This window comes from Heteronotia binoei, chromosome 13, assembly GCF_032191835.1.
Source record: "Heteronotia binoei isolate CCM8104 ecotype False Entrance Well chromosome 13, APGP_CSIRO_Hbin_v1, whole genome shotgun sequence".
NCBI classification, from domain to species: domain Eukaryota; kingdom Metazoa; phylum Chordata; class Lepidosauria; order Squamata; family Gekkonidae; genus Heteronotia; species Heteronotia binoei.
This window is the reverse complement of record NC_083235.1, coordinates 23,494,402-23,508,499: the sequence shown is the minus strand read 5'-3', so window position 1 is coordinate 23,508,499 and position 14,098 is coordinate 23,494,402. Positions and strand designations below refer to the sequence as shown.

General features: G+C 46.2%; 1 protein-coding gene across 2 annotated transcripts in view; it reads right to left on the bottom strand.

The window, feature by feature from the left end:
- Positions 1–10,732, bottom strand: part of EIF4B (eukaryotic translation initiation factor 4B) — a 65,845-nt gene extending 55,113 nt beyond the window's left edge. Inside the window, exon 1 of one of the 2 annotated variants that reach the window (XM_060253135.1) lies at positions 10,621–10,732. In XM_060253135.1, coding sequence (XP_060109118.1) covers positions 10,621–10,633 — 13 coding nt within the window. In that variant the 5' untranslated portion in view covers positions 10,634–10,732. The remainder of the gene's footprint in view (positions 1–10,620) is intronic. The other variant, XM_060253133.1, reaches the window with a different exon arrangement.
- Between the last annotated feature and the right edge of the window lie 3,366 nt (positions 10,733–14,098).

Genomic DNA, 14,098 nt, shown 5'->3' with positions numbered 1-14,098 from the left:
ACTTAATGCATACATACAAATGCATTTGCAGCATTCAAGGTACTTTAACATCCCAACAGCACAGAGGACAAGCTTGGTAAGTAGCACCTTTGGTCTGACTGCATCCTTTCAAGTTACATCATTTGTCTTCAATTCTGCTGGGGGGGGGGGAAGGGCAGCTCAAACGAAATAACAGCTTGCTTAAAGTACTTAGCAAGTTCATGTAAGAGGCAACGACAGAGCTGGGGGGCATTCCTGGTTCACAGCTCTGTCTTCCATTCACTGCTGTAGTGTCTTTCCTTTCAGCCGCATACCTGAGGGTACATCTTTCTAACACTAGATGCAAACAAGACTTCTTGTCAAATTATTCCTCACAGAAGATGCCTGCCTAAGTCTGGCATAAAAATACTCAAACACGGCTACAGGCCTGTGACCCTGCAGTTGAATGTATACTGGAAACTATTTTAGAACTGAAACCTAGAGGGTGATATAAAGGAATTACAGCCATGATACCCATGTGGCAACATTCACATAAGAACATAAGAGAACATGAACATAAGAGAAGCCATGTTGGATCAGGCCAATGGCCCATCCAGTCCAACACTCTGTGTCACATAATAGCCAAAAAACCAGATGCCATCAGGAGGTTCATCAGTGGAACCAGGACACTAGAAGCCCTCCCACTGTGGCTCCCCCAAGCACCAAGAATACAGAGCATCATTGCCCCAGACAGAGAGTTCCAACAATACGCTGTGGCTAATAGCCGCTGATGGACCTCTGCTCCATATGTTTATCCAATCCCTTCTTGAAGTTGTCTATGCTTGCAGCCACCACCACCTCCTGTAGCAGTGAATATCTCTGTAAGCCACGATTTTTCTTTCAAAGTCGTTATTTTGACATTAGCCACAAAACCTTTACCCCACCCCTCTCAACTCCCCTGCATAACATACAGTACTGTCACATTTCTGTTATAAATACACCAGCTTAACAGAAAACAAAAGTTCATCGTTGTTCTGGCATGCGCTAAATATTCCATGTAATTCTAGGGCCTCCTTTCCAAGATCATCAAGCGGTGCAATTAGACAGGATCTATTTCCGTGACAATGCAGAAAAAGAGGCTTCTACTGTGCTGTCTTGCCAGTCCTCCTAGCATACTTTCGAAACCTCAAAGCTCAACTTATCGGTTAAAATGGGGAACCAGTTAAAGGCTTCAAAGCATTAGGAACTTAATTTGCTTCTACCCTGTAGCAAGCAAGTCTGGAGGTTCCCGCAGTCTGAAGTGTCACAACGCAAAGGTGTAGTAAAGCCAAGTTTAATGCGTAATCGCAATTACAAAGGCATGCTATGCAAAGCCAGCAAGCAAAGTATTTATTATAAAGAAGCCGCAATTCATTCCTCCAAAAGCCATCCCAGTAAAGGGAGGCCTTCGCTAGTGTATAGAAACTTTTTAAAAAGACTCACCCAGACACTCTGCTGAGGTAGCACACGCTTCCTAGATTTGAGAGGAGTAGACCTTATATTCTGATCAGTGAAGTCCTTTATGTCTTTAAGTGCTTTAAGAATGGACTGATATTTCTGCAGCTTTAGCATATTTCAAGTTGAATGTTGTTTGCTCTATTCTATATCTTGTTTGTATTGGTCTGTGGCAGTGGTGGCCAAACTATGACTCAGGAGCCACATGTGGCTCTTTCACACTTATTGTGTGGCTCTCAAAGCCCCCACAGCCCTGTCAGTTGGCCTGGAGATTGCATCTGAAGTTTAAAGTTGCTTTCTTTAAGAACGTAAGAGAAGCCAATGGCCCAGCCAGTCCAACACACTGTGTCACACAGTGGCCAAAAAAGCCAGGTGCCATCAGGAGGTCCATTAGTGGGGCCAGGACACCAGAAACCATCGCCCTGTTGCCCCTTCCAAGCACCAAGAATACAGAGCATCACTACGCCAGACAGAGAGTTCCAACAATACGATGTGGCCAATAGCCACAAATGGACCTCTGCTCCATATGTTCATTCAATCCCCTCTTGAAGCTGGCTGTGCTTGTAGCCACCATTACCTCCTGTGGCAGTGAATTCCACATGCTTATCACCTTTTGGATGAAGTACTTCCTTTCCACCTCTCCCTCCCTCCCACGCCCACATCTATTTGCCTGCCTGCCTTCCTTCCTTCCTGTCCTGAGGCTCTCAAACATCTGATGTTCATGTCTTGCAGCTCTCAAACATCTGACAGTCATTCTATGTGGCTCCTACATTAAGCAGATTTGGCCACCCCTGGTCTGTAGTCTTGCATCAGGTCAATTTTATTGTAAGCCACTTTGAAAGCATTTCAAAATACAAAAGTAGTCAATAAATTAATTAACAAATAAATTAATTCAACAAATTCTTGGCTGGGAAAGCTCACAATTTAACTGATCTCAGCTGGGAGAGCCAGTGTGGCACAGTGGTTGAAGTATAAGAATAAGAGACCCAGCCTCAGATCCCCACTCTGCCATGAAAACCTGTTGGGTGACCTTGCGTCAGTCACACACACTGGCCTTAATCTACCTTACAGGCAGCGTTCCTTCTAAGCTTAGTGTAAGACAGATCAGTTTTTTAGCCTCCAGCTGACACATTTTTGTCTTAGCTCAGGAAAAATGGCCCTGGAACAAACTAATTTATGCAGTAGCAATGCCAGTTGCTCACAAAATAAGATTTTTTGCTCACAAGACTCCACAGCTTAGAGGGAACATTACTTACAGGTGGAGATAAAATACAGAGGAAGGGAGAATCCTGCAAACCATTCTGGGTCCAAATTGGAAAGAAAAGTGGGATATAAATAAAGTAAACAACTCTCCAGGTGAAAATGCCATGAGCAAAGCTGCCTTCAAAGAACAAATGAGAAAATATACCAGTCTCTGGGATACAAAACACAAAGACGCTTGTCCCAGCCATAGTTCATGATACCATATGTATTGGTAACTTCAAAAAAAACCCACATCAATCACCTTGCCTATTCCACCATAAGAACATAAGAAGAGCCATCTTAGATCAGACCAGTGGTCCATCTAGTCCAGCATCCTGTCTCACACAGTGGCTAACCAGTTCCTCTGGAGGGCCAATAACAGAGCAGAGAGGCTGAGGCCTTCCCTTGATGTTGCCTCCTGGTGCTGGAATTCAGAGGCTTAGCGCTTCTGAATGTGGAGGTTCCCCTCCGTCACCATGGCTAGCAGCCATTGACAGACTTACCCTCCATGAACCTATCTAATCCCCTTTTAAAGCTGTTTATTCCATATCTTTGAAGCTGCAGTCTTGTCTCTAATGATATGACTTGTTAACAGTACATCATTATTTGTTGCATGCTGACTTAAATTACTCTTCATATTTTACAGAACTAATGCTGAGAATTGAAAAAAAAAATCTGTAGAGAAACCCAGCACAAGTGCCCAAATTCTGTATTTTGCCACATTCTATCCTGAACCTGCTGGACTCTGCCCCGGGTCTACTGACCCTATTCTGTGAGATTGTTTGGTTGACCTCTGGGTTTGCACTCATCAGCGACTTGTGCTACAAGGAGCTGGTGCTTTTAGAAGATCCAAAGTTGGCAACATTAACTGATATTCGAACTCAAGACACCAAGCATTACAGAAATACAATTAGTGCTGAAAGCTGTATATGGTATTCAAAAAACAAAAGCCACCAGGGTTATTCAGTTAACTGCCTGAACTACCGTCCTCTTGCAAGCACTGCGGATGATTAAAATAGTAAGGTGAGACCTTTAGGAAGGACTGAAGTTCAACGAGCCAATGGCGTGCACGCAGCACACCAACAGACGCACAGTAATACGACATCAGGTGAGGGTTAAAAAAAGGTTACTGATCAGCAGTGCAACCCTCTGACTGCAGTGTTAGTGTAAGATGAACCTTGCTGCATTTAAAAAGACAGAAATAAACTAAATGTTTCCAATCTGGCCATTTCAGCTTCTCTTTTTCCCCCTACTGCCTTCATAGCTGGTGTCGGTGAAAATGCAGCACTAACTAGCAGGCATGAGACTTAAAAACAACACGCGCCGTTTGCATCAAATGGCTGACAACTCACAGGCAAACAGTACAAAGCCGGTCCCTGCTGCAGTCACACACAGCGCAGCTTATACATCACCAGCGTTGTCAAAGCTCTAGAAGAATGCAGGAGGGGAAGCATGAATGAAAGTGGCTTCTCTTGGCAGCATGGGATACCCCATGCCCACACCAAGACCAGTTCATGCTCACATCAGATTTTTTTTTGCCAAACTTCATTCTGCCTGCCACAGCCAAGCTAGCAAAGTTGTTTTCCACCCTTCCAAGAACTGGGTCATCAGAAATCCAGCATAAACGCTAACGTTTAAGCAACAGACGCCACCCCGTAACTTAACTGAGACAGTATCCTCAGTCACATAGCAACTGCAGTACGACATACGTCCCTATCGTAACGCAGCTTTGCAGAACTGTTTATCAAGTTTTGCCACCTGAGGCCACAATTTGCTTTTTCTTGGGAACAGATAAACTGCGCTTTACTTAAGAAGCATGGAAAGCCAAATTCTGTTTGGCTGTGAGTAACATCCTGGATTTAGCAGATTATTCTGACCTTCCTCCAAAGAGCTCAAAGTGGCATATACAGGCAGGGGTTTTTTTTTTGTAGCAGGAACTCCTTTGCATATTAGGCTACACACCCCTGATGTAGCCAATCCTCCAAGTCCTTACAGGGCTCTTTGTACAGGGCCTACTGTAAGCTCCAGGAGGATTGGCTACATTGGGGGAGTTGTGGCCTAATATGCAAAGGAGTTCCTGCTACAAAATAAGCCCTGTAATACAAATCCTCTTCACTCCATAATTTTTACCGCAAATAACCCTGCAAGGTAGGTTAGATTGAGAGAACACAACTGATGCAAGATTACTGAGTGAGCTTCACAACAGAGCAGGGATCTGAACCCAGATCTTCCTGGTTATAGCCAGACACTACAAGTGACACACCTCATCACTACCTAATTCAGAGACTCCTTCTGGAACTAAAATATGGGTACAATGGGACATGCCACTAGACAAGGCTACTTAAATAAAAGCAACCTCTGACTTCAGATCTGCTGCTTCTCCTCCACTGAATTCATCCTAGGCCGTCTTTTCAGCATTCAAGGAGGTGTGGAAAAGTAATCTAGATCATGTAACAGTTATGAGAAGACACAGAAGGTACAACCCACTGATTTACACTAGAGGACTCTTTTGCAAGAGGCGCAGTTTTGTAAACAGGAGTTTCAGAACTCCGTCACAGAAGCCAAAAATAAATAAGTACATTTATCAGCCTGGTTAACTATGAAACCCATGTACGCGTCAATATTTTCTTTCAGAATTGTGGATGCTAGAAAAGCCAGTCAGTTTCACAGTAAACTCAAGACTAATTTATTACATTTTTATACCGTATCCAACCCTGTATAGTCTCGGAGCAGTTGACAATAAAACACAGAGAAATGCAACATCACGTATCTATTTCCTATTTCTTTTATTTACTTCATTTGTACCAGGGGTGGTCAAACTGTAGCTCAGGAGCCATGTGTGGCTCTTTCATACATATTGTGTGGCTCTTGAAGCCCCCACGGCCCTGCTGGCAAGCCTGGATAAGGCATTTCTCTCAATCATTTCTCCAAGCCAAGCCATCCCACAGCGTGGAGGATGCATGTGAAGTTAAAGTTGCTTTCTTTCCACTTCTCCTTCCCATCTATTTCCTTCCTTCCAGCTCTCAAATCTCAAACATCTGATGTTCATTATGTCTTGTGGCCCTCAAACATCTGACATTTATTCTATGTGGCTCTTACATTAAGCAAGTTCCGCTACCTCTGATTTATATCATGTCCTCCTCTCCAGTGGGGACCTACAGTAGCTAACACTGTTCTCTCCTCCATTTTATCCTCAAAAGCAACACTGCAAAGTTGAAGGTTACGTTACCTGGCCCAAGGTCACCCAACAAGCAGAACAGGCATTCGAACTCAGGTACCTTAGTCCCTACACCATACTGGCTCTCATTTGTTATAGCTTGCCCCAACATAGGGGGAAGGAATAATGGGAATGTCCTTCCCTGCCCAAAAGACCCATGCACAAGGCTAGTCCTTATGATGGAGGCATTTACATGCAGTCTTTCTGGCAGAAGATGTCTCAGAAAATCTGATTGACTGCAAGGCTAAAGTGACACTCTGCTCTACACTCCTCACTTTGGACACTAGCTTTCCTTGTGCAACTGCTGTTTTGGTGCAGTATACTGCATTTCAAAGGCATACAAAAGTCACCCTTCAGATGAAGCCACTGGCAGGGTGTGTGCGCATGTATGTGCACAGAATCAGACTTCCAGCACAGAATGATTCACAAAACCCACACAAACAGGGATCAAAGAATACATCCTTCCAGAAGTCACTCGTGTCATTTTGTATTTTCCTTTTCACCTCTTAAGGGTTCCTCAGTCTGTCACCGTAATACAGATTAGAAGCCTACCAAAACCTTTCCTCTGCCTATAGAAAGGGGAAGTGAATGAAGAAAAAGACACACACCTAGACTACTTCTCACTTTGCATTGTTCAAGCATCCACATCCAGAAGTGCAGATGACCCCAAGAAGCAGGAAAGCTGTATGTATGAAAGACAACAGAACAAGGACTATTATATGCTTTTCTCCTAGGCAAAGTCAAGAAATTGGACCGCAAGCAACAGAGCCCAGACAGGGAGGCCAACACGTGTCAAGCTGGAATACCTTTACTGCCTTCGAAACTTAAGTGATTTCCCAGCATGGTAAAACAGTCATAATATTGGACTTAGGACAGGCGTGGTCAAACTGGCTCTTTCACACATATTATGTAGCTCTTGAAGCCCCCACTGCCCTACAAATTGGCATGCAGAAGGCACTTCTCTTCTTAAATCACCTCCCAAAGCCAAGCCAGCCAGTGACTTGGAGAATGCATTTAAAGTTAGTTGCTTTCTTTCCACCTCTCCCTCCCTGTCCCCTCTATTTGCCTGCCTGCTCTTGAGCATCTTATGTTCATGTCTTATGGCTCTCAAACATCTGACATTTATTCTATGTGGCTCTTTCATTAAGAAAGTTTGGCCACCCCTGAACTAGGATCTGGGACACCCATGTTTGAACCCCTAGTCTGCCTTCAGCCAGTCATTCCTTCTCCTAACCTCTGTCCCACAGCAGCTGTCGTTAAGATAAAATAGAGGTGGGGCAGCCTGCTGTTGTAAGCCACTCTGGGTCTTCATTGGGAAGGGGCTGTGGCTCAGTTGAAGACCGTCTACTTTTTGTACGTTGAAGATCTCAGCCTCAGTCACCGGCATCTCCAGTTAAAAAGAGCAGCAGCAGATGATGTGCAAAGGCTCTCTACCTGGGACCCTGGAGAGCCACTACCAATCTGAGTAGACAATAATGTCCTTAATGGACCGATAGTCTGATTCAGCATCATAGAGAAGAATGTAAGTAAATATGTGAGAAGAATATAAATAAACTATGTTACAAGCAAAGTGGGACAGAAGATGTCTTAAGAGCACCAGGTAAATACATTACAAGGGCAGGCCAACTTGGGCGGAATAGCTACTAGGCAGAATGGAATAATGGCCAAACCCATGTTTGCAAGAAGAGGAAACTAACAGCTTCAGGTGATCATCGGTACATGAGTGGGGACAACAGAGGGCAGTTTTCAAACTTTCTAGCTCTGGTGAACCCTTTCCTCATCAGTATGTCCACTGACAAACCCTTGCAAGCTGCACAGGATCTGGGGTCTTGTTCTACACCAGGGCTGGCCACATATGGCTCTTTCGCACATATTGTGTAGCTCTTGAAGGACCCACTGCCCCATCAGCCAGCTTGGAGAAGGCATTTGTCTCTTTAAATCACTTCTCCAAGCCAAGCCAGCCGGGGACTTGGAGAACACATTTAAAGTGGCTTTCTTTCCATCTCTCCCAACCCATCTATTTGCCTGCCTGTCTTCCTCCCTTGCCATTCTCAAACATCTAACATTCATGTCTTGCGGCTCTCAAATATCTGACATTTATTCTATGTGGCTCTTATGTTAAGCAAGTTTAACCGCCCTTGTTTTAGGTCATCAATGCCAATTTCTGTATTATCAGGGGCCACTGCACATCAACACTAGTTTAGGGGCCAGAAGAAGCTGATGATACCTGCACACACCCAATCTCAGTAAAAGACAGACTGTTAGTGTAGTCCCTTGCCTTTCCAAAATATGTATAAGATAAATACACAGCAGAAATCACATGCAACAGAACACATCCCAGAGTGATAACTTTTTTACCAAAAGAACCTAGTTTTGTTGCTTCTTTGCCCTACAAATGAAATTGTGCACTATACATAAAATCTTGGTAGGACTATTAATGGTCCAGAATGGAGCCTGGCTGGTCATTCTAGAGCAAACAATCCATGTACACAAGGTTCCGGCTAGATCGGTTCAGCCTCTTTGTCATACAAATGGAGTACGCACTCTGAAATACATCCAACATTACCAAGGGTGCACATCACAGAAGGGGTGGTGACAGGCAAGCTGTCTTTCAAGGAAGCTTGTCAGCTGCTGTCACTGTCCTATTTGCCAATTGAAATGGGGAAGTCAGCATACATAGCAGAAAAAAAATACTCATTTTCTGCAGCAATGATCAGTGTTCCCTCTAAGCTGAGTTACTGTGAGCTAGCTCACATTTTTAGCCTCCAGCTCACACATTTTTGTCTTAGGAAAAAGAGCCCCAGAGCACAATAATATGCAGCTCACAACTTTAATGCCAATAGCTCACAAAGTAGAATTTTTGTTCACAAGACTATGCAGCTTAGGGGGAACATTGGCAATGCTACATAGCAAGCAGAATAAACCCTTGCATGTACTCAGCTCATGACAGCTGTGGCTCAATGGCCTACATGCTTTCCAGCAAGTTAAACTTACATAAAGAGTTAGTCTACCATGTGTTTCAGTGCTTTTCATGTAATGTGAGAGAGCATTCTCTGATGCACAGGGCACAAATCATGGTACAGGAGAAAACAGACCATGTCAGAGATGGTTAGGAATGTGTGCACGTGTGTGAAATGGACAGAGTTCGAAGAATAGAAAAACAAAGAGCAAAATGACATCTCCACACATACATACACACATGAAAAAGAAAGAGCAGCCAGACTAACTTATCTCTGTTACCCAGGAAAACAGATATGAACGTAAAGGCTGTCTTGTGACACAGCAAGGCCACTGTCAGGAAGACAAGAGCAGGAAACAGACTATACAAATTGGAACCAGTTATTATCGAATGATACATGAGCCAGTTTAGTATTATAGTCAGAGGCCCAGACAAGGATCTGGGACATCGAGGTTCCAATCCCCTCTGCCACAGCAGCTCGCTGGGTGACCTTGAGCAAGTGACTGTCCCTCCCCCAACCTACCTCAGAGTACTATTAGTGTAATGATAAAGTTGAAAGGGAAGGGATGATGGGATAACCCAACCAGGGCCCCCAACGAGGAGAAAAGCAAGTTTCAGATACCTAAATCAAAAAACACACACACAAAGGACACCAAGAGAAAGGCTGCTCCTTCATTTCCCAAAAGAGAAAGATGGCATTTTTAAAGCAGTGACATGTTCTAAACACATCTCCTGGAATGGCTCAGCAATCCTTAGAATCATAGAGTTGGAAGGGACCTCCAGGGTCATCTAGTCCAACCCCCTGCACAATGCAGGAAACCCACAAATACTTCCCCCTAAATTTACAGGATCTTCATCCCTGTCAGACGACCAGCCTCTGTTTAAAAATCTCCAAGGAAGGAGAGCCCTTGCAAGGCAGGCTGAAAGCGACAGCCAAAACCTCAGCCCTAAGGCCTCCTTGTGCCTAAGAAAGATTCATTCTGGGCCTTCCTCGGCCGATGAAGCACACTGCAACCAAACCCTTCTCTGGGTGGGAGCCATGAAAGACACACAACAAAACCCGATTCCCCTCCTTTTTCCTCATTGCTACATAATGCAGGAGAAGCTGGTAGCGGCGAGGGGTGGTAAGGGGGGGCAGGCTGGCGGGGCATGGGAAGCTCACGCGACGTGCCCCACCCAACCCCAGACTTCGCCACGCTCCTCCTGTGCTCCAGAGCGTGGGGAGACTGCCGCGCGGCGGGCCGGCGTTCCAGGCTGCACCCACGTGGGCGCCGCGCCCCAGGTTCGGTTTTTTTCCCCCTTCGCCACCTCACCCGCGCGCCACCGCGCTTGCGCACTGGGACGCAGTGGAAGGTTCCATCTGCTGCCGCCGCCCCCCCCCCTCCTCCTGGGTCGGTCAATCATCTCACACACATAAGTCATAAGAGAGATTCCCTTCCCCCACACCCACCCCAATGGCGCTGGCCAGGGCGGGCAGGCACGCGCCAAAGCCGCCGCGTTCGAAGCCCCGGCGCGCGCCCGCCCGCGCGTGCCCCTGCCCTAGCCCGAGATGGGGGACGGGCCGCCTAAGGGGAAAGGCAGGCTGGAGGGCGGCAGTCTAAAAGGAAGAAACAGAGGCCTTCCCCTCAAGCACCCTCTTCTCCCCGTGTCGGTCGGTCCGTCCGCCTCGCTATATCCCGGCATTGAAAAAAAAGGTCACGCCGGGCCTGCCTGGAGCTTGAAGGCCCATGCCCCGCCAAGCAGCACTCACCTGAGGCTGCCATGTTGGGAAGAGGGAGAGAAGGCAAAAGGCCCGGATGTGGCCGTCACGTGATTATAGCGAAAGAGTAGCGCCTCCTCGGAGAGGGGAGGAGGCCGAAAAAGAGGGCGGGGAGAAGACAAAAAAAAAAGAGGAGAGGGAGGGAAAGGGAGGAGTCAAGCGGGCGGGATTGGCTCTGCGCTTCACAGGCCGCGGGAGGCCGTGCAATAGGAGCGCGCGGGCAGGTCGTGGCGCAGGACGGAGAAGAAGAAAATGTGTGGAGAAGGAAGGGGTGTGTGTGTTTCTTTTTAAAAGTGTCGCTTGTATCCGCAGATGACAAGCTGGGGCGACCTGGTTTTGTTCCAAGAACTTTATCCCCGCTGTTAAAGTACATGCTTTTTTTTTTTAGCAGGAACTCTTTTGCATATTAGGGTTCACCCCACCCCCTGATGTAGCCAATCCTCTAAGAGCTTACAGGGCTCTTCTTACATGGTCTTCTGTAAGCTCCAGGACGATTGGCTACATCAGGGGGGTGTAGTTTAATATGCAAAGGAGTTCTTGATACAAAAAATCTCTCTCTTTATATATCTATATCTATATCTATCTATCTCCTGGCATCTCCAATGAAAACAGATCTCAGGTGTGTTGGGAGAAGCTCCTGCAGTGTCTGAGACCCTGGAGAGCAGCAGCAGACAGCGCTGAGCTGGATCATCATGGTCTGGCTCAGAACTTGTTTGCCCGCGCAGAATGGCTGCGCAGCTCTATTCCAGGCTGGAAAAGTGGTAGACTTTTCCACCAGTACAGGACAACTCCTGCCTGGGAAATACCTGGAGATTTGAGCATGTGGAGGGTGGGGTTTGGGAAGGGGTGGACCTCAGCAGGGTAGAATACCATAAAGTCACAACTGCCAATGTGTTCTCCAGGGGAAGTGATCTATATGGTCTGTAGATTTCCGGGAAATCTTCAGCCTCCCCCCCCCCCAGAGGCTAGCAATGCAGGTTGCCAACTCCAGTTTTGGAAATACCTGAAGATTTTGGGGGCAGAGCCTCAGGAGGGTAGGGTTTGGGACATAATACTATATAATCCCAACTTCCAAAGTTGCCATTTTCACGTGAATTGCTCTCTTTCACTTGGAGACTAGTTGTAATAGCTAGAGACATCCAGCTGCCACCTGGAGGCTGGCAATGGCAACCCTAGTAGGACTGTACCACCTCATTCTTGTGAAAGGGGACAGGACTTTTTTCTCCATTTCCAGCAATGTTAGATGAAGTCGATGGGCAATAGACTCAGCACGGTGAAAAAGAAAGATTTCTTTATTGTACCAATAACTGAACTGTGGAATTCACTGCCGGTGGAAGTAGTGATGGACTCAAGCATAGATCACTTTAGAATCCAGTTTGACAGATTCATGGAGGAGAGGTCCATCACTGGCTAGTAGCTATGGTAACTAAAGGGAGCCTCCATCTACAGAGGCAGCAAACTAGGGTTTGTAGGTTCAATGATTGTGCTGGCGGAACAGGGACTTTCCAGGAGTCAGGGTGCAGCACTGTGACGTGTCGACATCATGCAAAAGTGACATCATCATGGCAGTAACATCATGGCAACACTCTGCTTTGGGTGGAAAATTGTATGGTTAAATTGCTCTCAAACCCCAAAAACTGGGGGATCCCCTGGCCTCAACAGGGGAGCAGCATCCTTATGAGCAAACTTGTGAAATCATTGCTGGGTGAGAGCAGTTTATTTACTTGTTTTATATACTGCCTTTCTCCCCAATGGGCCCCCAAAGCAGCTTACATCCTTCTCCTCTTCACTGTTTTATCCTCCCCACAACCTTGTGAAGTAAATTAGGCTGAGAGACTGTGTCTGGCTCAAGGTCACCCAGCATGCTCTTGAGGCATGAGTGGGGATTTGAACTCGGGTCTTGCAGATACTAATCCAACATAATACTGGCTCTTGTAAGTGCTCTCAGTAAATGAAGGCTTTAGCTTCAATGTTTTGTTTGACCTTCCAGGGCAACTGCTTAGCTGCTGTGTGAAACAGGATGCTTGACTAGATGGGCTATTGGTCGTCTGATCCAGAAGAGGTCTTCTTATGTTCTTAGCTAGGGAAGACCATCATAGACAGAGTCCAGAGTATGGCAACTGCAGCCAAAGGCTGAGAACAGATCTACAGATAAGATGACAAAATGTACATCTCCTGGTCTGATGCTAGCTGCTTGCTGTTGATGAAAATTAGTAGTTGCAGGATTGCTTCTCAGCAGCTGTTTGTGGGCCTGACCCTTAGCTGTGTGTCTATAAAACCAGCTAAGAGAGGCTTTTGGACATGGGTGCAACGTGTACAATAGACTCTAAGCCACTGGTTCTGCCTTGGCTGATTCTTGAAGCCTGATCTTGAACTGAACAACCCCTGCTTTGCCTGACCCCTGGCACCTGATTAAGGTTCCCATTCCCCCCCCTTCCACACACACACATTCAAGCAGGGGGGTTCCCTGCTTTTTTGGTTTCCTCCCCACTGCTGGCCAGTGGGGGAAAACCCTGCCTGAAAATGCCCCAAAGTGCAGTGTAATTACATTACCTGGAAGTGACATCATCACACTGCTGATATCATGCGGCAACACTCCAAGCTTGGGGCAAAACTCAATGGTAAATTTGGGCTCAAAACTGTAGTTTTGCCAAAAAACCTACAGCATTACCACACTACGTGATGACATCGTTTCTGAGTGACATCATCGCACCTTGCGTGCTTCTTGCATGCAGCAGAAGATTCCAGGAAGGACCCGGGAGCCCACCACCAGATTGCAGGTAGGACCGTACACCTGATAGTTGGAGCCTGCAAGCCAGTACACTGATTGTACTTACCAGGTTTTTGCAACGCAAGCATGTTCAGTGACATTTATGCTTTGAAGCATAGGATTGTCAGGTGGTCTCCATATCTACCTCTGAACTGAAGGGTCAGGACTTTGTCCTCCTCCCCAGAGTTTCCAGGTGGGGGAGTTATATGTTGGGATGAGTGGCCGGAAGTGAGGGAGCAGGCTATGGGCTTTTTCATATTTGCAGTTTCCTCACTTGTAAGTTTCATTCCTTTGGGGGAGTTTATCTGCTCCATATGTGTTTTGTTGTTGATTCACTATTACACTAGTTTATATCTGGCATAAAACTTGCAGTTTAAATCTGCTGGGAGCAGGGCTTTTTTTGTAGCAGGAACTCCTTTGCATATTAAGCTACACCCCCCTGGTTTAGCCAATCTAAGAGCTTACAAGGCTCTTCTTACAGGGCCTACTGTAAGCTGTTGGAGGATAAGCTACATCAAGGGGTGTGGCCTAATATGCAAATGAGTTCTTGCTTTTTAAAAAAAAAGGCCCTGGCTGGGAGATATGTTGGACAGAAACCAGTGTAATATCAAGTGAACCACTAGAGGAGGAATGTGAAAAACAGCCCCCCTCAAGAATCAGGAACTTGCATGCCAGATAACAATGTGGGAAAGCCCTATG